This window comes from Ascaphus truei, chromosome 4, assembly GCF_040206685.1.
Source record: "Ascaphus truei isolate aAscTru1 chromosome 4, aAscTru1.hap1, whole genome shotgun sequence".
Taxonomy (NCBI): Eukaryota; Metazoa; Chordata; class Amphibia; order Anura; family Ascaphidae; genus Ascaphus; species Ascaphus truei.
The window spans coordinates 365,641,289-365,664,625 of record NC_134486.1 but is presented as its reverse complement, the minus strand read 5'-3'; the positions used below and the strand labels follow the sequence as shown (position 1 = coordinate 365,664,625).

Genomic DNA, 23,337 nt, shown 5'->3' with positions numbered 1-23,337 from the left:
AAACGGTACAATATATATATTTAGGCACTGTACCGGGTATTTTTGTCAATGGATGTAGCACTGAGCTCTCTGTGTTTCATGTTCTGTCTATATATACAAAAAGAAAAAAAAGAGGTTATGTTGAAAGCACACGAAAAATATGTGAAAGTACAAAATGGATTTTATTAGCAATACAAAACACAAAAATAATATTAAAATATACCTAAACACATACTAAATGAACACTGCTGAACCAAAGAATACACAATAAAAATGTAGGGACCCAAAAAATGTAACATGCAAAATACATAGGTATGATAATGCAAATCCAGGGGAAAATAATTCCTCTCGTTTTGTTGCTCTGGGCCTAGCCTCTATTGTGCGCTAGTTTTCTATTGCGGTTTCTTGCCATGCAGATGTGGTTCTTGGAGGTGTGACTCACGTGCCATTAATTCATGATTCACCATGTTTATTTCTACAGGTGGTCCCTAAAATATTTGTCTTTGTGGCATTTTATTTATATCCTTTTCCTTTTTTTGGCAGGTGAAAAACTTGACATTAAAAACTGAGCAAGAGACCCAGAAGCGCAGCCTGACGCAGAACGACCTGAAGGTGCAGCTGCAGCAGGTGAACAGCCTGAAGATGTCCGAGAAACAGCTGAAGCAAGAGATCAACCACCTGACTGAGATCAAACTGAGCCTGGAGAAGCAGAACAATGAACTGCGCAAGTAAGTGGCACACACCCCACTTTCTATCCAACACAGGGCAGGGGTCTCCAACACAGGAGGAGAACAGATCTGTGATAGAGAGAGTGACATATTTGCAGAACGTACCTCTGCATGAATGTTGACACCGATGCATGAGCTATTGTTTTGGCTCTAAGCCCCCGCTCCCTTTGCTTGAGTATACTCTTTCTGGTATCCAATATCTAGCCACAACCAGTTTTACAATATAGGGTCCAGCAAGCGCCATCACACTGATTACACCCAAGTCCGAAACAGCTGTCTGTGAGCAGGTTTGCTGGCCATGCACTTTTGATCCAGGCTTTGCTGTTAAAAAACAAAAACGAAAAACAAAAAAGCAGGCATAAGCTTGAAGGGAGCCACATTTAAAGTGGATAAGAAAGAAAAAGTGACACATAAGCAGTGTTCATTTGCATGTTACCCAGAGTCCCTGGCTGCAGTGGAAACCCTGTATGCTGTTTGATTATGGGGTACGGCAGGTGTGGTGGGGATCTGTTTATGCCATGTAAATGTGCTCATTGGTGTTCATCTTATTTTATTTCTATATTCTGTACGGTGGAGCAGTTTTGCAACTTTTTTTACTCACCATAATTTACTTGTGTACCTGGTTTAGAAGGTATATAAGAGAGCGAGAGAGATTCTGTTAGACAGAGGAGATAACCTCATCTGGAGAGATGAAGGGAATCTGCACTGGGGCCTTGGGAAGAAGTGCTGGCTTCAGAACAGTATAAAACTTGAGTCCAGTCTCACACATGCAACACTACAACTCACATGAAATGTTTTGGGTTCTAATTATTTACCTACAGTAATGAACACCGCACACTGCAAAGTATAACAGCACACGCACAATGGGTCCCTTCCCAAAAAGACTTTCAAAGTAACTTTGGCGCATGGAATACAGGGAGTTGTGAAGGGATTGTCCAAAGTCATAAGAAAGGGGCATTAGTAATTTAAGGCAGTGGTACTGAACTCCAGTCCTCAAGAACCTCAACAGTCTTCAACTTAGCCACCTGTGCTGAAGCTGGGATATCCTTAAAACCTGACCTGTTGGGGGAGGATTGAGGACTGGAGATGAGCCCCCCTAATTTAAGGTATAGCCCCACCTGCAAAGTACACCAGAGCTGCAACACTGTGTGAGACCTCGGGGTCCTAAACCCCTCCTATTTTAGCTTTATTTCAGATTTCACAATGTGAAGAACAGTACATATAACAGGATCATCCATAGACGCAGTGTTTTATGTGTCTATCTCTAGACAATGACTTCCTAACTGCAGGCGGTTCCACAGTTGTAGTTATTATGGACGGGATGTTCAAACCTCTCCTCAGGAAGCCCCTGCCACACCAGAGTTTAGGAATAACCAATGTACTTGCATACAGGTTTATGCACCTTGTTTGTTTGCTTCTGAATAAAATGTTGGGGGGTTGCCTCATATATCTGGTTTGGCTCAGGGCCTTGTGGAAAGGTTTGGTCTTTGATACATAGTATACCTTAGGACAGTGTTTCCAGGGTGTCACGCTACTTTGGTGTGCTGCAATCCTCTACCGAGGGTGCGGTGGCCCCCAGAGGAGACATTCTGCTGGTTTGTGTGGGGTGGGAGAGGAGGTGAGATTTTGGTGAGTGTGTGGAGTGGGAAAGTGTGTGGTCTGAATAAGTGAAGGTGAGTGAGTGGTGTGTGTATGAGGGAAGGGGGCGAGTGTGGTGTGTGTATGACGAGCTGTACATATGCTGTGTGTGTGTGTGTGTGTGTGTGTGTGTGTGTGTGTGTGTGTGGAGGGGGGTGAGTGCTTTGTGTGTGGAGAGGGAAGGTGTGTGGTCTGAGTAAGTGAAGGTGAGTGAGTGGTGTGTGTATGAGGGAAGGGGGCGAGTGTGGTGTGCTTCAGAGGAGCTGTGAATGTGAAAACTTGGTAAATATGCTGAGTGTGTGTGAGCAGGGGGTGCATGAGTGGTCTATGCATGTATGTGTGTGAGCAGGGGGTGCATGAGTGGTCTATGTATGTGTGTATGTATGTGTGTGAGCAGGGGGTGCATGTGTGGTCTATGTATGTATGTATGTGTGTGAGCAGGGGGTGCATGAGTGGTCTATGTATGTATGCATGTATGTGAGCAGGGGGTGCATGAGTGGTCTATGTATGTATGTATGCATGTGTGTGAGCAGGGGGTGTATGAGTGGTCTATGTATGTATGTATGTATGTGTGTGAGCAGGGGGTGCATGAGTGGTCTATGTGTGTGAGCAGGGGGTGCATGAGTGGTCTATGTATGTATGTGTGTGAGCAGGGGGTGCATGCGTGGTCTATGTATATATGTGTGTGAGCAGGGGGTGCATGAGTGGTCTATGTATGTATGTGTGTGAGCAGGGGGTGCATGAGTGCTCTATGTATGTATGTGTGTGTGTGAGCAGGGGGTGCATGAGTGGTTTATGTATGTATGTGTGTGAGCAGGGGGTGCATGAGTGCTCTATGTATGTATGTGTGTGAGCAGGGGGTGCATGCGTGGTCTATGTATGTATGTGTGTGAGCAGGGGGTGCATGAGTGGTCTATGTATGTATGTGTGTGAGCAGGGGGTGCATGAGTGGTCTATGTATGTATGTGTGTGAGCAGGGGGTGCATGAGTGCTCTATGTATGTATGTGTGTGAGCATGGGGTGCATGAGTGGTCTGTGTGTGTGGGACAGGCGAGTGGGCATGTGAAGTATAAGAGAAGGTGGGGTGACTGTGTAGAGTGTTGAGGAAAAGTGTGTGTGAGAGACCAGGGGTGCCAAGATTTAAAAAAATCCTCCAGGGGTCCCCATGCTCAAACAAGGATGAGAACCACTGCCTTAGGGTGTCGTCTAACTGGGAACATATTTTAAGCACAACATTTCTCTAACATTATTTAAAAATAACTTCAATTTTACTACCAAGTATGTGACAGGAAAACGACAGACAATGGCCGTTTCGTGTGTGCCGTCGGTCAGCAATCTTAAGCAAACGATTACTGCACAGGTATTAATACAGTTGCCCCACGTGGTGCCAGCGTCACTGCGTTCCAGTGAGTGATTATCATTCTACTTCTACATTCTGCAGAGAACGCCAAGACTCGGACGGACAAATGAAGGAGCTCCAAGACCAGCTGGAGGCTGAGCAGTATTTCTCAGTATGTATCTGCTTATTGCCATGGAGTAATTCTGCCATCCCTTCAGTAAAATGAGTTCCAGCTGCAATACACCTTCCAGGAACACATACTTGCTTTGACCTCTATTTGATGCTGGGATTCCCCCCGAGTTGGCCCGCAGTATTCCGAGACCTCCCAGTAGTGATGTACCCGGTACCCGGTGCTTTTCTAGCTACCCGGACATTACCCGGACCCAGCAACAGAGAAGTGGAAGCCGGCGCCGGGTCATGTCAGAGCAGCTGAAAATACTTCATCACTTACCTGCAGCCGGCGACGGGAGGTGAGGAAGACCGGTGAGGAAGACCGCAGCGACATCTGGGAGCAGCAGCGGAGGTCCTGGTGGCCGTGGCAGCAGTAGAAGTCCGTGTTCAGCCGTCGGGAGCGGCCACGAACAGAGCACACAGCTGATACCAGTGTGAGCCGGGAAACCATGTGACGGGGAGGAGCCGGCTGTCCAATAGGAACGCTCCTGCTCCGGTCACATGGTTCCCTGGCTCACACTGGTATCGGCTGTGTGCTGTATTCCTGCTGCTCACGCCGGCTGAACGCGGACTTCAGTTACCGCCACCAGGACCTCCGCTGCTGCTCCCAGATGTTGCTGCGGTCTTCATCACCCTGCAGGTAAGTGCCGTCCGGGTAACCAGGTGCCCGGCCGGGTAGAATGATTGATTTTGCCCGGGTACCCGTTACCCGGTTTTCTAAAAATTAGGACCCGGTACAACACTACCTCCCAGTGACCGAGATATATAATTTTAAATCTCCCAGACAAGAATACTTGTCCAGGACACACGTACTAGGCCAGGGGGGGCTCAACTTCAGTCCTCAAGCTGCCCCAACAGGTCAGGTTTTCAGGATATCCCAGCTTCAGCACAGGTGGCTCAATCAGTCCCTGCTTCAGCACAGGTGGCTCAGTCTTTGACTGAGCCTCTGATTGAGCCACCTGTGCTGAAGCGGGGATATCCTGAAAACCTGACCTGTTGGGGGGGCTCGAGGACTGGAGTTGAGCGCCCCCTGGTGTCGGCCTCACTCTGGTGACCAGTAGAATGCCTCAATATCTCCTTTTTTCAGTGGTGACTCAAAAATCATTTTTTAATGGTCTTCATTTAAAAAAAAAGAAAAAAAATACCAGCAAAAATAAAACGTCATGAAGATTAATATAGAGTTAAAATGTAGTGGGGTTCAGCTTTGGGTGAACCCTTCCCCCCTTACCTTAGCAAACAATGTAAAAAATAAATAAAAAATTGAGCCGCACGGATTGCTATTTGGAACAGTCACCGTTCACAGTTTTAAGGCCCTAAAATGAATTATTCGTCAACATAATACAGCTCAACCCCCTTAAAACGCTGTGCTTGGGGTCCAAAGAATCACATCGCGTTATAAGCGGATCGCGTTAGAAATAATGTACAATTGTATGCATTGTACAATAAAGTATTTAAGATTCCAATAATCGCGTTGTAAAGTATTCATAAATACGAAAATTGGGAGCCATGCTTGCATCACGTTATAAGCGGATTCGCGTTGTAACGGATCGCGTTATAACGGGGTTGAGCTGTATACTGTTTTGAACTGTGAAATAAGTTCCAAAACGCTTTTCTCTTTCGTATTCTAACAAACCCCAAAATACCATGCAGTGCTCTTGCTGAGTTACCCTTTCATATGTTGTTTCTTGTATATATGCCTCTCCTGTCTCTAGTTTCAGAAATCAGGCATAATTATTAAAGGTATTGGCAGATATTGTCTCTCTTTTGAAGTTTTACTCTTCAATGAATGTTAACCAAATGTGTGGAGATATCACATTATTTACACACATCAGAAAAAAACATGACCTGTTTCAAACATGTTTGACAATGTTTATAACTCCACTTTGTGGCCTTCCTAAAGTACATGTATGTTAAAATTGTTAATCAGCATTTGAGCAGTGAATGTACCAGTCTTAAGACTATTCATGACCTACAAAGGCTACAGCGTCTCACTATTTGTCTGCCGATAGGAATTGTGTCTTAGTTGATCTTTAACACAAAAGACATACAGGATTAACATGTTGTAGTAAAAAGGAAAAAAATATTCACTTTATTCGTCCAATAATACGAATTTTAGTAGTGTACAAAATAGAAAAACACACACATACACCAACCTCCAAGTGCAATGGAAAAATATCCAAAACGGTACAAGAAACTTTACACCCTGAAGGTAAGACCAGGGATCGGGTAGACTCACCAGCCGACGTGGGTTTTGCATTCAAACTAACGCTTCATCGGGGCAGGAAGAGGAAATGGGAAGCCGATTTCAAACCTTAAATAGCTGAAAAAGCTCCTCCCTTAAAGTAACGTATCCAATTATACCAAAAGACACACAAAACCCTTTTACAACATTGAAGGAAGGAAATAAATGGTCACATTTTACAAAGCAGCAGTCGCAGCAAAAGAGTACACCATATTGAAAGCGAACCATCGTTTCAAGAAGCAGTCAAATCGTAATCCTCATTAAACATGTTTCACCCATTGGCTTTTAAAGAATGAATCCAAAAAGATCCTGTCTTAGGCCTCGAGCATGGTCAGCGCTTAGGCGCTGACCCGTGCTGAGACGCGCTGCTGCTCGGCAGTGAGCCCCTGCAGCCGCAATGAGAGCGGCTTTAGCAGGGGGCTCACACACTCTTCCGCACGCTTGCGGAAGCGTGTGTCTTACCTAATCTTTAGTTTCTGCGCTCGCCGGAGCGGAGGGCCGGTCACGTGAGCGGTTCGTCCAATGACAGCGCGCGGTCTAAGGCCAGGGAAAGCACCCGCTTTCCCTCAGCCTCAGGGCGCCTCCGCCCGGCTGGATCCACTATGGACTTAGCCTCAAGTAGCATTTTTGCCGTATATCTCCCACCACCCCCCTAAGGGTTGGTATCCATTCTATGCCCATACATTTGTGAAGGTTTCGAATATTATTATGGAGTTGTCTGAAGTGCTCTGCAATCCGCAGAGTGAAGTCCAATTTATTAATTGATCGCTTGTGTTATAACTCTCTCGATTTCTTTTATGGTTTTACCCACGTAAATATACCCACAGGGGCACAGCAAATGTACATCTGCAGTTTAAAAAATGATCTAATCTATAAAATTGATGATCATGAGAAAACCCCTTTGGAACAATAATAGTCACAGAGACTACAGGATCCACATCTGAAATTCCCCTTGAGGTGTTTTTCCAGCCACGTTCTCTGATTATCTGAAGGTAAATCACTACTTACAGCCAGGTCCCTAATAGATGGCACTTATCTATAAGTAATCCTCGGATGATGCTTAAAAATATGTTGAATGATTCATGTGAATAATCTCAATATGTCGTTTACATCAATTTTTGGGGATCTGCACCTGGAATTCTTAGATGTACTGTAGATGTCTCAGTGGAAGACGAAGGCAATATCATCCCAGATACTTTTACTAACCCCACATCATGTAATTCATAGCTACATTATTAGAGTTTTCACCCTCAGGCAGTTTGGCTGCAAAAGGAATTCAGATTTTCGACTGCGGGCTGATACATTGTATTAGAAATTGCTGATAAGAGGTTGAGAGGCACTTGCTGGACAGAGCATATCAGAGGGCTTTACACTTAGCACAACAGGGGATTTAATTTTTCCTTAAAAAAAAAGAGAGAGAGAGAACAAAAGGAAGATCCCAGGATAGAATTAATCTTGTATTTGATTATTCCCCCTTTATAAAACAAAAAAACAGAAACTACATCAATAATGCATAAAAATTGAGATATTTTGTGTAGTGATCACGCAGCTGAACATATTTTTAAACATCGTCCGAGGATTACTTTTGGATAAGTGCCATGTATTGGTTTCCCTTGGTTGTAAATAGTGATTTACCTTCAGATAATCAGAGAACGTGGCTGGAAAAACGCCACAAAGGGAATTTCAGATGTGGATCCTGTAGTCTCTGAGACTATTATTGTTCCAAAGGGGTTTTCTCATGACCATCAATTTTTTTAGATTAGATCATTTTGTTAAACTGCAGGTGTACCTTTGTTGTGTATCTTATGATGTGGGTAAAACCATAAGAGAATGAGACAGAGTTATGTATCACAAGCGATCAATGAAACAAATTGGACTGCACACTGCGGATTGCAGAGCATTTCAGACAACTCCACAATAGCAGTCCAAACCTTCTAAAATGTATGGGCCTAGAATGGATACCAACCCTTAAGGGGGAGATATAGCGCAACGTTGCTACTTCAGAGAGAGTACTTTTGGATTCATTCTTTAATAGCCAATGAGTGAAACAGGTTTAATGATGATAATGATTTGACTGTTTCTTTAAACTACGGTTCTCCTTCCATATGGTATACGGTTTTACTGTTTTCTATAATGTGACGTTTTTTCTTCTATGTTGTAGAAGTAGTTTATGTTCCTATTGGTATAATTGGACACCTGTTGCTTTAACGGAGGAGCTTTTTCAGCTATTTAAGGTTTGGATTCTGCTTCCCCTTTCCTCTTCCTCCCCTGATGCACGGTTTGGGATTTTTTCCATGGCACATGGAGGTTAGTCTATATACGTATCTGTGTATTTTAACTTTTACTGCTACCGTTTGTATTATTAGATGAATTAGTGACTATTTTTTGGACCACTGGCACACCCATCCTCTTTATTTTCTTTGTGCTATATTGCGGATTTACCTGATGGTTGATGCACAGGAAGCGAGCGATTGCCCTTACATTTTTGGACATTCATGTGTCTAATATGTGCAGTTCTTGGCGCCCCAAATGAAATACTCTGGTTCTTGGCAAATATGAAGATGTTGCATCGATCCATGTGAGTGTTGCTGCCCAGACTAAAATGTGTATTGGTTTCCCTTGTAGACACTGTACAAGACACAGGTGCGGGAGTTAAAAGAAGAGTGTGAGGAGAAGGTCAAGATGTGTAAAGAAATGCAGCAAAAGATTCAAGAGTTGCAGGATGAGAGGTGAGAAAGGAGTTTTATTTACATAGTAGATGCGTTTGAAAAAAGACATATGTCCATGCACAAACTGGGAGGCGCAAACTTTCCTGGGGTGGGGGGCACTGGACACACGCACAGCGCTTAAGAGGCCCCGCACTCTTCTCCACAACATTTTGTAAAAATGCCAGGGGAGCGCGTGACGCCTCTGTAACTGCCTCTTACCTGTTTTCCGGCGGCTTCTGGTGATACGTCGCCATTACAACGCGGCGTCAAATGGCAATGCGACGTCACATGACGTTGTGATGTCAAATGACACCACCAATGCTGGAGAGAAGGTAAGATGGGGGGGATGGGTGCGGCACAAAAAAGTTTGTGCACCCCTGATCTAGACAGAGGAAGGCAAACCAAAACCCCAGTGAAACATTATCCAATGATGTCTCATAAGAGCTTACAATCTAAGTGGTAAGTGGGGATAACCTACAGAGACAGTAGGGGGGTGTTATGGTAAGTGTGTCTGCAAGGGGTCAAGGTAAATGCACATGAGATGTATAGTAATCAGCCAACGGAGCTACCCATATACTTCATTAAAGACGTGTGTTTAAAGATGGGCCTTAAAGGTGGCGAGAGAGGGTGCTAGTTGGATATTGAGGGGAAGGATATTCCAGAGGTGTGGGGCAGTAAGTGGGAGAGGGCTTTATGTACAAAAGGGGTAGATATAAATGTATGTTTTCTTTAAATCTTGAAGCACGGTAATAAAATAAATACACAACTTTTTTGTTGTTGTTGTAGATTGACCTAACACCTGATTGTGACATAATTGGCAATTGTGTGTTTGTGTAATCATTTTAATAGATCTTCTTATTTCATTTGAATAGAGATCCATGATCCGTTTTCTTTAACTTGCATAGAGTAGCATTGGTTTATTCTTTACGTTAATGTGCATCTGCAAAGACAACGTTCAGATGTTACACACTGTGTCCCATCACCTGATAGTTCAGATTTAGTTACCAGTGGTTATTATATACAAAAGTGAATAAATCTTGCTGATGCACATACACATCCACTTTGAACGGCCACAACTGCAGCTCAACAGGGAAATCACATGACTGACTGTTATTCACTTTTCAGAGACTCGTTGGCCGCCCAACTGGAGATCACGTTGACCAAGGCAGACTCGGAACAGCTGGCTCGCTCTATTGCCGAGGAGCAGTACTCTGACCTGGAGAAAGAGAAGATCATGAAGGAGCTAGAGATCAAAGAGATGATGGCACGTCACAAGCAGGAACTTGCAGAGAAGCATGCTACCATAGCTTCTGTGAGTAAAGGGCTCCTGGGTGACCGCTGCCAAGTTGGTTACATTATGATGCTAGAGCTCTAAGCATTTGAGAAAGATGAACTCGGCTAAGAGTTGGTCAACCTATCGAAAACTAGAACGACCTGCAGTGCAAAGTCATCTAACATGATTATTCTCAATATTATTTTGTAGTATACAGATTTTTCAACATCATCTATAATAAATACATTGTATGCATATGTAGGTCTCAAATATGTATGATACTTTTGTAAATTCTAAGTTAAAACAAAAATAAATATGACAATTATTACATCTCCAGATTCTGATCACATAAGACTTCCTCATTTTAAATGTCAGCAATACAACAAATATGTTTTAACCTTTTTGACGAGCAACCCTTTATAATATATATATATATATATATATATATATATATATATATATATATATATATATTAAAAAAAAATTATATATATATATATATATATATATATATATATACACAAATACAACTGTATGCTCATCTGCATGTCTTAGGCAGGTCTGCAACCCTGCCCTTCTGTGGAGGGTTTTTGTCACTTTTTTTACTCACCATAACTTAACTCAGTATTATGGTATATGTATGTATATATATATATATATACACACACACACACACACACACACACACACACACACACACACACACACACACACACACACACACACACACACACACACACACACACACACACACACACACACACACACACACACACACACACACACACACACACACACACACACACACTGGTCGACAAATGACCAAAAAATCTTGGCTCGGGGAACCCCAAACTACTTATCCAGTGTACCTCAAAACACTATACTGTGACAGTGTCTTTCTATATCACCATTTAGAACACTACAAATATAATCTTAAATTTTCTGAATTATTGAATGAAAAATAGCAAAAATAAATAGTCGTGATGATTTGAAATGTAAAATATCAATAGTTTTTTTTATTTTGATTTTTTTCATAAAACTGCTGACTTGCCACAGCACCCGAGTTTTCTGCAGAACACACAACCACTGTTTGCAGAATATAGTAACAAAGGAGTGAGAGGGAGTAGGAGATATGATACCTTTTATTGGATTGACAAGTAGTTGAAATGTTACAAGCTTTCGAACCTCTCGGGGTTACCCTAAGGCTCGTAACATATCAACTACATGGTGGTCCAATAAAAGGTATCATACCCCCTACTCCCTCTCCCTCCTTTGTTATTGTATGGATGAAAGGACTAACACGCTACCCCACCCTTCTTTGCTTTGTTTGTAGAATATAATCCCTTTATCTATTGAACTATAATCATTGCCATTTATTGCTCTTCTACATCAGAAACAATACTCCATATACTGTACTTAGCGGGGAACGACTCCTCTGTTGATTTATCAGTATGCATTACTCACATTGGTATTGGCGCACTGCTCTCTTAATTTGGAAGCAGCGTTGTCTGCTCATTTTCCTGATTAGGATTAGCTCCTGCAAACAAAGATCCGCACACCGTTTAGGGACAGAACTTGCTTTTACAAAAGGTACATGTTTGGATTGGTTTGTGTTGGGTTTCCTTGGTAATGCATCAAATCCAGATTCAGAGTACATTGGTGCGACGTGCTTGGAACATCTGTTCTTTGGACAATGTTTTCCTTGTCTAATGGCCCAACCGTTTCTCTCCGCAGCTTGAAGATGCCAACAAGACGCTGACTATCGATGTAGGCAACCTTGCCAATGAGAAAGAGGAATTAAATAACAAATTTAAAGATGCCCAAGAACGTAAGTGTTGGAAAAATACTCAAATGTCGATTCAACACCGTCGAAAGAAGTTCTTCTTTCTGTGCTGTGTGTGTTTATGTTTTGTTGTGTTTTGTTTTTTTCCATACAGAAATTCAGCGGCTGATGGAGGAAGAAAGCAGTGTTGGATTCGTCAAATCACAGTTTGAGAAGCAGCTCTTGAGTGAGAGAACTCTGAAGACGCAGGTAAACGCGATGTAACAGAATGATGTGGCCTTATCTGCTGGGGAAGGGTTTCCACAAGGCGAGCAAAGAGGAGTTACTTGTCACGCTCCAAAATGCAATGTGATTGATTGTAAATGTTGAACTGTTGCATTCGGGGCTATTCATGTAGCGTGTATATGGTAGGCACACTGTTAAGGTTTTAAACCATGGGTACGACCATGGGTAAAATGTTGGTTCGTGGGTTTAACATTGCTCTTTGTCTCTAAATTAGTTGGTTGGACTTTTAAAGCAGTTCAGGTTTGTTTTTATTTTTATTTATGGACTTATTGAAGCAGGGGATCTCCAGAGTTCACCGGTGCTAATTTCAGCTCCAGAGACCCCTGCTTCCAGAGATACTTACCTTCGTCGGTAAGGTGTCAGTATCACTGACAAGTTTAAAGCCCTTGGATAAGCAGGGCAATAGGAAGGAGCCACGGTTTCCTATTGACCCGTGGGACATTTAAACGTCGCTATTATGTTAGGCACCTAAATATCTAAGAGGTAAGTGTCCCTGGAAGCAGGAGGACCCCAAAGCTGAAATTAACACTGTTCGGCTACAAAGATCCCCTGCTTCAGTCCTGTAATAAACACAAAATAACCTGGATTGTAAATGAATTCGGTATCATTGTGTACACCTTCCAATAACTGACACACATTTTTTTCAATCCTTGCTAGGCTGTTAATAAACTGGCCGAGATCATGAATCGTAAAGACCCCACAAAGCGGGGGCCAGATACCGACGTGCGGAAAAAAGAGAAGGAGAACAGAAAGCTGCAGCTGGACCTGAAATCTGAGCGGGAGAAGCTGACGCAGCTCGTCATCAAGTCCCAGAAGGAGATGAATGAAATGCAGGCGGTAAGAGCGGCTGGGGGGGAGTAAAATAGGGGGGCAATATTTAAGATGGGGGTATCCAAAATAGATTGTTGCTGTTGACGTGTTGTGTGTGTGTTTACTGCTAATTCACGGTGTACGTTGCATTAACACAAAGATGCATGTGATGTTTCTTGGTAAAGAACAGGGTATCTTGATATACTGCAGAGGGCGGCCAACTCCAGTTCTCAAGGGCCACCAACAGGTCAGGTTGAAAGGCTATCCCTGCTTCAGCACAGGTTGAGCCACCTGTGCTGATGCAGGGATAACCTTACAACCAGACCTGTTGGAGATCCTTGACGACTGGAGTTGGCCGCCTCTGCTATAGTGTATCCAAAGTCAGTATGAGGTACTGTTCTTCGCACTAAAACCCGAATGATGGTTACTGCCATGAAGCTAAAGAAGTTTAATCGGTGTTGAAATAGGCACAACATATCTCCAGTGAGCGTTAGGAGACACAGGACTTTAAAAACCAGAATACGGAACCATTGTCCTCACGGCCTCACAAATGATGGTTTAAATGTCTCTGGTGCCGACTGGCAAATTATTTTGTTTTCTTAACAGCAAATAGCCGAGGAGAGCCAGGTCCGCATTGAGCTGCAGATGGCACTTGACAGCAAGGACAGTGACATTGAACAGCTGCGATGCCAACTGCAGACTATTCATATCGGCCTCGACAGCACAAGCATCGGTAGCGGGCACGGGGACGCTGATGCCGATGACGGGTTTCCAGGTACGAGTCCCTGCCACTTCCAATCATATGTCAACCTCTTCCTTCGCCTAATGTCCTAAGCAGGTGCTGTGGGGTTCTGTGCAGGCCGGGTTGGCTTTAATGCCAAAATTGTTGCCAACCAACTCTCCTCCGTGATAGTACGACTGCTTTACAAACGTATGATGTCATAATATAAAGAGCCGGCTCATTCTGTAATGAGCTGCCTGCAGATGTGCCCACATACTCTCACACTGCACTGATGTCTCACCACTAGCCTTGCTGTTTTCTGAGCTGTAGGCAGATGGTACTGAGACTATTTGGGTGCCTTCATTATTAGAAGTTACTTGTAAAAAGTACCACAGCAAATAAATGAACGCTATAAACATCATCCCTTTTTATGTTGTCAATCGAATCCAAAATATGTCCTTTTATATTCATGCCACTGTGCAAACAAATCCCCAGAATTATATTACTTTAGAGTTAATTAAATAGTATTTGAATGAATAACTTCAAACATTTCCCATGTTGTCCCAAACAAAGTGTTTTCCTTTTGTGAAAGAAAAAAAAAATGTTGCTTAATGGGAATTTCTCCAAACTCCTGCCTCACGTTCATTTCCAGATTTGATAGAACTGGCAATCATTTTTTTTTTTGCTACATGTTGAAGATGGAAATTTTGGATTATACTCGATATGGAGGAGTTCTAACTGTCTGACTAACCACGGAAACTAGTCTTTCCTAATGCCGCTTAGCCATCAGGCGACAAAATCCATGGAAGTCTGGTAACCGTGTCCTGTCTGCATAGGGATTTGTTATTCCAGGGGTGCTCAACTCCAGTCCGCAATCCTCCCCAACAGGGCAGATTTTTATCATATCCCAGCTTCAGCACAGGTGGCTCAATCACTGATTTTATGTTTGGTTTTGGGCCTGCTGTTTTTATTAAAAAAACAAAAAAACAAATCTGTAATCGGAGGAAAAACGAAAGCAGCGGAGACTGACATCTTATTACGCCGTTTGGGAGATAACTTATAAGAATTAACGAGCCGTGGATCTGTACCTGAGCGTGTAGCTTAAACAATGTCATACTATGGAATAATAGTTTGAATTCCTGAGAAACATTATTCATCACGGACACGTTGATCTTGTGTTTTTCTGCCGGAGACCTGTTGAAGTGCTAATGCAATGTGCCCATCTGCCTTCACGTATTCTTTTTACAGATCCTCTAGCTGGTGTGTGTTCTTTCTTCATAGCTACCTTGCTATATTTTGCACTGTAGGAACGATCCGATGTAAATTGGATGAGGAATTAAAGTAGCAAAATGTCAGTGCCCACCAGTATTTCTCATTTGTTCAATATAACCTATATATCTTCCCCCCCCCCATCTTTACTGACCTTGTTTGTTTTAACTTCTCCTCTGCACTTTCCCTCCCGTTTCGTGCTGGCTTTTTAGTTCACATCACTGAGTCCCGTACCATGGAGTCCATGTCCTTCACCTACCAGCGCTCCTCTACTTCTGTCAGCATTGCCACTAAGCCCTCCCGTTCTCGCTTGCTTCTCGACTCTGATTCTGATTCTGACTCAGAGGAGGAACCATTGCCTTGTGCACAAGCCCCTCCAGAACCTGATAGTGCTGATAGCGAAGGTGACATAGCTGTACAACAGTGTGTTGCACTGTGTGATCTCCCGGTGTGTTTTATTTGCCTTCAACCTAACACTAGGATTTTTAATATCCTGTTAATGTGACCGTTGTAACCTGCAAAACGTCAACTAAAAAGGCATTGCATGAATATGGACTGTGCATGTGTTCTGTACTAAGGCTGTGGCATTTTGCTTTTAAGTTTACATCAAGACAATATACTGTATTTGGAATGGTGTTGAATATATCTCGTCAGCAGCCAGAGAGCCATATTTATTAGGCTGATTAAGCAGAGGCGGTGTGCCCGTTGTTGGGGGGCTGGGGGGAGTAAACCCACCGCTTTCTCTTGCAGGGCTTTCCCTGCGCAGCGGGGCCCTACCTGACGGAGATCGCGGAAGTTGGGCCTGACTTCCTGTGGGGCCTGATTTCCATGTTAGGACCGTCTGGGTGGCCTTGCACCGCTTCTGCCGCCGGGTAGGCCCCGCTGCACATGTAAGGCCCTGGGAAAGGCAAGCTATAGAGAATTCCAGAACGCTGTTCCGGCGGGCGGGTGACAATGTGGGCGGATGGGCCCCTAACAGTCTGGGCCCAGGTGCCGCTGAACGAACTGCATCAATGGTAGTTCTGCCACTGGGGGGAGGAGGTGCGGTTCCTTTGAGACCACAGGATTCAACTCTACAGTGAAGATGGGAAGTTACTGTTCTTTGGGATTCTATTAGATTTTGATGTTTTTAAACTATTTAAGAGTTTGCTTTACATCAACTATTAAGATCTTCTACGAGGGTGAAGTTTAAGCACTGTTATATGAGCCTGTAAAAGTGCACATGCCCTTTCTTCATAACGCAGTGTTGGATGGGAATGTCTGCAACAGAACTTTCCTAAATAGAGTTCCATTCTGCACTCCGTCGAAGAACCTCTGTGTGCAATGTTATATTGTCCTAATAAAACACATTACGATGTGCAGGTATCCGTTTTGTGGATAAGGTTTGATTTGAACGCTGTTTTGGATTATTGCACAATACTGAATATTTGGGTTGATCACTTGGATAGGAGTTGGCCATTGAGTGCGAAGGGTGATGATGTCCGTGTGACAAGGAGATCATTATTGTGATTTACATCTATTAATTATGAGTAAATCAATTTTTGAAAGGAAGATATCTAAATTGTAAAACCTAATGGTGTGTGTCTTTCTATTTCAAGAAATTGCAACTAAAGAAATGCTGTACAGCAAATATAAATACCACTTGTAATCACATTTACGCCTCAGACAAGTGCGCAGGCCTGTCTTTCCCCATTATCTCTTAGCATGCAATGCTTCAACTGCTGCCAGGGATTCTGGGTAATGATCAGCGCTCCTCCAGCTGAACTGCTTTATTTTCAGCTCTGATGAGCCACCGTTTTTTTTTAATTGAATTATTATTTATTTTTATTTATTTTTTTACAAATCTCAACTATAATTAACATCTTAAAACTATAACCCAACAGCATCGGAAAACTTCCTAAGCAGATATCTGGGTTGCAAAATGACAATATTCTCCTCCGTCTCTTGGAATGCTCTGTACAGTAGTTTGAGCTTATGTGATTCTTAACCAAGGATGCAAGTTTGTCATGAATGTCCTATTTATTAGATACGGTACTTTCTGGAAACTGACTTCCTCCAAAAAAAAAAATCCAAATTTTATTTAAATCTTATCTATACTTTATATAAATATATTTTTGCCTTTTTATTTTTTTTTTATGACAGCGCAATGAACCCTAGTCTTATTACTATTTAGAGCAGGAGCGGCCAACTCCAGTCCTCAAGGGCAACCAACAGCTCAGGTTTTGAGGATATCCCTGCTTCAGCACATGCAGTGCAGTCTTTGACTGAGCCACTGATTGAGCCACCTGTGCTGAAGCAGGAGTATCCTTAAAACCTGACCTGTTGGTGGCCCTAGAGGAATGGAGTTGGTCACTCCTGATTTAGAATTCTCACTTTGCCATGACAAGCTTATATCCCCAACTTGAACGGCTGAGCAGTCTCACTAACGCACAACACCAATCGTTTTCCGCTGTCTGAGAATACTATGATGCACATCATACAGTATGTCCCCAGGATCTGTATTGAACGGGCTTCTTTCAAGTTCTAATTACTAGATAACAAGAATGCATTCAGGTTTGTTAACATAGTGCTGGTTCCAAACATATATTTAACTGCTGCTTGGTTGCCCAGCAAAGCCTTGTTTTACTAGTTATTGCAATGAGACCACAGACTCACTTTGGGCTTGCCTTGCCTGGAATGAATGCTTGTGCCTTGGAGATTGTGCTGCTGAGAAGACATGTTTTTATTTGCTTGGTTAAAACGAAGAGTAATCCCCATTCAGAGACCAAGGGTAACTATATGCTGTGAGGGTAACTTGTCCTATTGCATGTTACAGAATCCAGGCTGGAGGGATGGTTATCGCTGCCTGTGCGAAACACAAAGAAGTTTGGATGGACTAGAAAGGTAAGATATGTTGGCCTGTGGGGTAGCAGAAGGACGTACGATGTAGAATGGCTGTGAGGCTGAGTGGTCGTGCAAAAAGAGGTCTAGCTGATTCTATACTGATGCAGTATATCTTTGTATATTGAGCTCTGTTTTTTGCTATATCTTTTTTTATAGACCGACTGTTTATATGTATTGATGCATGGTTTGTGAATTTTGTTTCTACTGTAGGATTATTGGCTTATTGTTGTCCAATTTAAAAAAATATATATATATTTGATGACTTAATTGGTTGTTTATTTGTACTTTTCACACGTGTTTCTATAGTTATGCACAGTTGAATAGGGGGAATGCCACTTGGATTTGTCATTTATTTTATTTTTTGCTTTTTGCCGTTTTTGTGCACGTTTATTGTTTTTTTTACTTATACTGAGATGCTCGCGTTTTATGTGCTTGATTTTCATGTATTATGTTTATGAAAGGATTTGCGATTGATACTTTGTAGCCTTTAAAATTGAATTTATTGAATCTGATCCTACAGTTCACACAACTTTTGCTGACCCGCCAAAACCAAAGTAATGGAAGTATTTGAGTTCTTTGTTGAGTTGCACACACACCTCACACGTTTCTTTGCTTTGTAACAGTATGTGGTGGTGAGCAGCAAGAAGATTCTGTTTTACGACAGCGAGCAGGATAAAGAGCAGTCGAACCCCTACATGGTATTGGATATAGAGTAAGTATGTTCTGTTCTGTCACGCCATCAGTATGCCATGTCGCTGTTCCTTTTCACGTTTGGTATAATAATATTGGTGCCCAACAGACGGGGAAGTGTTTCCCATATTCTCCTGGTTGCCATCTTGTACAGTATAGCAGAAGACCCTCGAACCGCAAATGGAGCTCAATTAAACTCTACTTAAAGAGCTCCTAAAATAATTGCTGAAGAAAAAAATCTACTGTCTTCATGGTTACACGATTAGTTAGTGGCTTATCCTATATCCTCCAAAGCGGACGTCAATGGGCCGCTTTGGTGGATATAGAGTATGTCCCTTAGTGTGCAGCAGTGTGGACTGGTTTCCATTCCTGTAATATTATACTGTTGTAGCATTGTGCATAACATTCCTACATTATTCCTCAAATACAGTATAACTAAACCTGAATGGCAGTTCATGTCTTCCCACTGTCGGCATGTTTATTTCCGATCATGAATGTAGAATGGTTTGTTATGTTATGATTGCAACACCTTGAGAATAGTCAATGGAATGAGGTCTTAAAAAGATCTATAGTGTCTCCATAAAAATCCTCCAACTTTTAAAAAAAATTCAAATCACAGTTTTACAGATTACACACAGTGCAAAAAATAAAAATAAGGATGGACACATTTACCAAACATGGAACACTAGACCTAAAATTAATTTCCGTCCCAGGAACATTTAAGTGGGATGGAGGAGAATATCTAGGCAGAAAGCATAATGTAAGTGTATTATGTGATTAACGAAAGGGATCACTAAAAGAGATCTGATCAAATCGAGTAATCCGTAGTTGTGGAACATTGTGTTGATTTTTTACTTGGGCATTTAGGTACATTATTGTAACATTAGTGGTTCAGAGAATATAGTGCTCTTTTCCTCTGATTAGTTATTTAATAAATATTTTAATATTTGGCCATTTCAGCAAATTGTTCCATGTGCGACCAGTTACTCAGACAGATGTGTACCGAGCCGATGCCAAAGAAATTCCTCGGATATTCCAGGCAAGTAACACTTCTGCTTGTTACGGATCCTTCATTAGAGGAAGAGGAGGAGGCACGAACATTCCTATCATATGGGGGAACTAGAAACCATGTCAGGATATACGCAAAGATCTAACACAAGTGTTCTTGCAGATCTTCCTTTTGGGCGCCTGATTTTATTTGCATCACATGGCAGTTCTGGGGTCTGCCTCTTCCTGCTCTGTGCAGGATTGTCGCTAAATGACTGCAGATTGCCAAGCGGTACCTTGAGGGGTTAATGCGTGCGGCCACCTGACGCTGTCCAATGCACAAGTGCCCCGAGTGTCATAAAGAAATGTCATTTGTGTGTTGTGTGTTTTCTCATTCCTTTTAGATTTTATATGCCAATGAAGGAGAAAGCAAAAAGGAGCAAGAATTTCCCGTGGATCCTTTGGAGAAGTCCAATTACATGTGTCACAAAGGCCACGAGTTTATCCCCACCCTCTACCATTTCCCCACCAGCTGCGAGGCTTGTATGAAACCCCTGTGGCACATGTTCAAACCCCCTCCGGCCCTGGAGTGCCGCCGCTGCCATATCAAGTGTCACAAGGACCACATGGATAAGAAAGAAGAGATAATAGCACCTTGCAAAGGTATGTCTGACATGTCCCCACTCCCGAGAGAGCTTCTCAGTGCTCGCAGTGGATGTAGCTGTTGAAGGTTTGGTGTATTATTCTGTCGGGAGGAAATGACCATGTACTTTACATCTGTAGGAGACTCCAGTCCTGGGTAACCTCCAAGTCATTTCAACCCAAAGTGAAATATTTGTTGTAGTCTTTAATCAAAGTAGAAGAGGTAGCGCTCACAATTAATGGAGCAAAATGCCAGGGGGGTAGAAGGGAAGAAGACGATAACTGGGGCTCAGATGGACATTTTGGGCACATTCTTTGTCTGAGAATGGGACTGAAACTCGATCTTCAATAAATAATCACTTCAAGGTCACTGAGAGTGCTGTTTATATGGCACACACACACACACACACACACACACACACACACACACACACACACACACACACACACACACACACACACACACACACACACACACACACACACACACACACACACACACACACACACACACACACACACACACACTGCAAAAGATCTGCAGCACTCACTGGTTAGTATCAAAAGTAGAACACTTCAATTTATATCACAAGCATCAGGGGTACATACAGGACGAGCGACGTTTCGGACGTCCCGGTCCTTCCTCAAGCTCCTCAGGATATATTCAAGTGTTCTACTTTTGATACTAACCAGTGAGTGCTGCGGATTTTTTGGATTTTTGTTTTATCTAATTTTGTTGCTGGATGGTGATCCTGGCTGCACTGCGAGCAACCTGACTACTAAGATAAGATAAGTGATTTGACCTATTTTTACCAATTTGAGTGCCCTGAACATTTGTGTGTGTGTGTGTGTGTGTGTGTTCTTTCCATTATACCACAGTGCTCCGGAGGTAGCTGTTTGTATTTGAGATGTTTCAGGAGTGTAAATGATACCTGCTATGGTGCTTTATTGGTCCAATGACATTGCTGCCTTCTAATTAAATGCATCATATTGGGAATTTTACTCCTAGGCCCAGATACACAAAAAGGTGCTAAGCTTTAGCACACCATAAATCCCATTTCAAATGAATAGGAGTTTGTGTGCTAATGCATAGCACCCTTCAGTGAACCTAGGCCTTATTCTATACTGGGAGATCTAAAAGCAGTGCTTGCACATGTTCACACCTTTTGTAGGGTTTTTGTTTTACATTCTCAAGCAACTATTGTGTGTGTACCACTCATTTCTTTTTATTAACACAGTCACTTTTTTTCTCTCTTCTTTTTAGTAAATTATGACATTTCAACAGCAAAGAATCTACTTTTACTAGCAAACTCCACAGATGAGCAGCAAAAGTGGGTGAGTCGGCTGGTGAAAAAGATTCCCAAGAAGCCCCCCGCTCCCGACGCCTTTGCTCGATCCTCTCCGAGAACTTCCATGAAGGTACAGCCAAATCAGTCCATCAGGCGGCCGAGCCGACCGCTTCCTCCGAACAAACCCAGGTAATGCACCACCACAAACGCTCTTCTGGAATGCTGTACATAGAAATGTTTCGGGGACAAGTGCCTGTCCCAGAGAGCTTAGACGCTGATATTTGGAAGTTAAAGGGACTTGATCATGGTCACAAGATTCTGACACTCGAGTTCTCCTGCTGGAAGTGCAGTCACATTACCACTAGGCTTGTAGAGTGATATTGTTTTACTAAGCAGGGCTATGCCATATTGCAGATTGCATGGAGCGAAAGACCCTTTAACCCCCATTCAAAAGAATGATCCATCGTGTCTTCGATGCCAGATGGCATAGCACCACTTATTAAAGATATGACACACAATCTGGTTTCTCTAAACACAGTGTTCATTTTTGCATAAAATAGTTTTGACGTTTCATAGTTTGGCCCTGCACGCCTTCTCTGTATCTTATAATGAAATCACAAGTCATATCATCTTACTGTTCATGTGACGTTAACTAACATAATATGGAGATCTTACTACATAAACATTTCTCAGATATCTCTATTAGGTGCATTGCAGATACCCTTACTGTGATTTCATGCTAATGCTCACAGCAGGTAGGATTTGGTGTTGGAGATATGTAACTCTGCCAGCAAGGACTCCGACTCCCTCCCTCCTTGGACCATGAGCAGTGCAGTGCATTGGTGCCAAACTTTGGAGGAAGTAAATGAATGTAATATTTTATAACTTGTCATTTATCTTATCTTAGCTTTTCGGATCTGTGGAAGGTAACTAGTCGTCAATAGTGGAGTAACTGTTGCGAGTTTATTTTTAAATCTTGGGCTTCGATAAAAGGATGCTAAATAGTTTATATTCTTTATCTGTCCTGAAATATCTGTATTTTCATTTTTAGTTTTAGACAGAGCAAAATGACAGTGCTGCCAGAAGTGGTTTATATATGGTTAGTATTCGGCACAGTTAAAGAAACAAGTATGAGAATGATCAAAACATAAATACACATGGACAAGAAACCAGCATATACAAAAATTGGTTCAAAAAGTGTTATGTTCAGATTTATATCAATGCTACAGTTTCCAAGGGCCTTTTTATCAATGTATGTATTTATGTCGTTATATACATTGATCAATGCCACAAGCCATATCATGGATCCCACTACCTTCAAATATACTGTAGATAAACCTAAAATAAAACTAAAAGCAGTGCCACAATCGCTAAAAATATTGTCTGAATCTCCCTGTCTAGAGTGGTTCACAATAGAATTCCCTAAATATATCGCATCTGGAGGCAACATGTCTTCCCTCCAGCAAATCCCCCATGTGAAATCTCTGAGACAATGTCATTTTTTTAATGAATGATCAGTATTTGACTGGTCCTCGTGTGCCTGCAATTTTTTAAGAGGTTTTATTCTTCATGCTTCCAGTCTCTCAAGTCGGCATAACTTGATTTGGCTCACGTGGCCAGTGGCCCTGGTGGTGCTACCTAGCAGCAAATGAAATGATCTCTGAATAAAGATCTCACCAGAAGTTCAGAATCTGTAAAGAGCAGAAAAAACAGCAATAATTTATCATGATCTGATGGTGCCAAATACAACTCTTTCAAATGCTCGCTATGGTGGAAGGGAATATATCATATCCCCTTCATTATTTTATTTCTTTATTGATCATGTAAACCCAACTTCGAACTCAATTTGAGTTCCGAATTATTGTCCAACATGGCTGATCTTGGAAAATTGACAGCCAAG

General features: G+C 42.4%; 1 protein-coding gene across 5 annotated transcripts in view; it reads left to right on the top strand.

Annotated features, from left to right (window-relative positions):
- Window positions 1-23,337, top strand: part of ROCK2 (Rho associated coiled-coil containing protein kinase 2) — a 231,759-nt gene that overhangs the window by 198,211 nt on the left and 10,211 nt on the right. For 4 of the 5 annotated variants that reach the window (XM_075598366.1, XM_075598367.1, XM_075598365.1 and 1 more), the window contains 14 exons: window positions 523-707; window positions 3,787-3,856; window positions 8,723-8,826; window positions 9,931-10,117; window positions 11,813-11,906; window positions 12,016-12,110; window positions 12,804-12,983; window positions 13,563-13,731; window positions 15,159-15,350; window positions 17,762-17,829; window positions 18,453-18,541; window positions 19,480-19,558; window positions 19,911-20,169; window positions 21,413-21,626. In XM_075598366.1, coding sequence (XP_075454481.1) covers window positions 523-707; window positions 3,787-3,856; window positions 8,723-8,826; window positions 9,931-10,117; window positions 11,813-11,906; window positions 12,016-12,110; window positions 12,804-12,983; window positions 13,563-13,731; window positions 15,159-15,350; window positions 17,762-17,829; window positions 18,453-18,541; window positions 19,480-19,558; window positions 19,911-20,169; window positions 21,413-21,626 — 1,985 coding nt within the window. The remainder of the gene's footprint in view (window positions 1-522; window positions 708-3,786; window positions 3,857-8,722; window positions 8,827-9,930; window positions 10,118-11,812; window positions 11,907-12,015; window positions 12,111-12,803; window positions 12,984-13,562; window positions 13,732-15,158; window positions 15,351-17,761; window positions 17,830-18,452; window positions 18,542-19,479; window positions 19,559-19,910; window positions 20,170-21,412; window positions 21,627-23,337) is intronic. The other variant, XM_075598368.1, reaches the window with a different exon arrangement.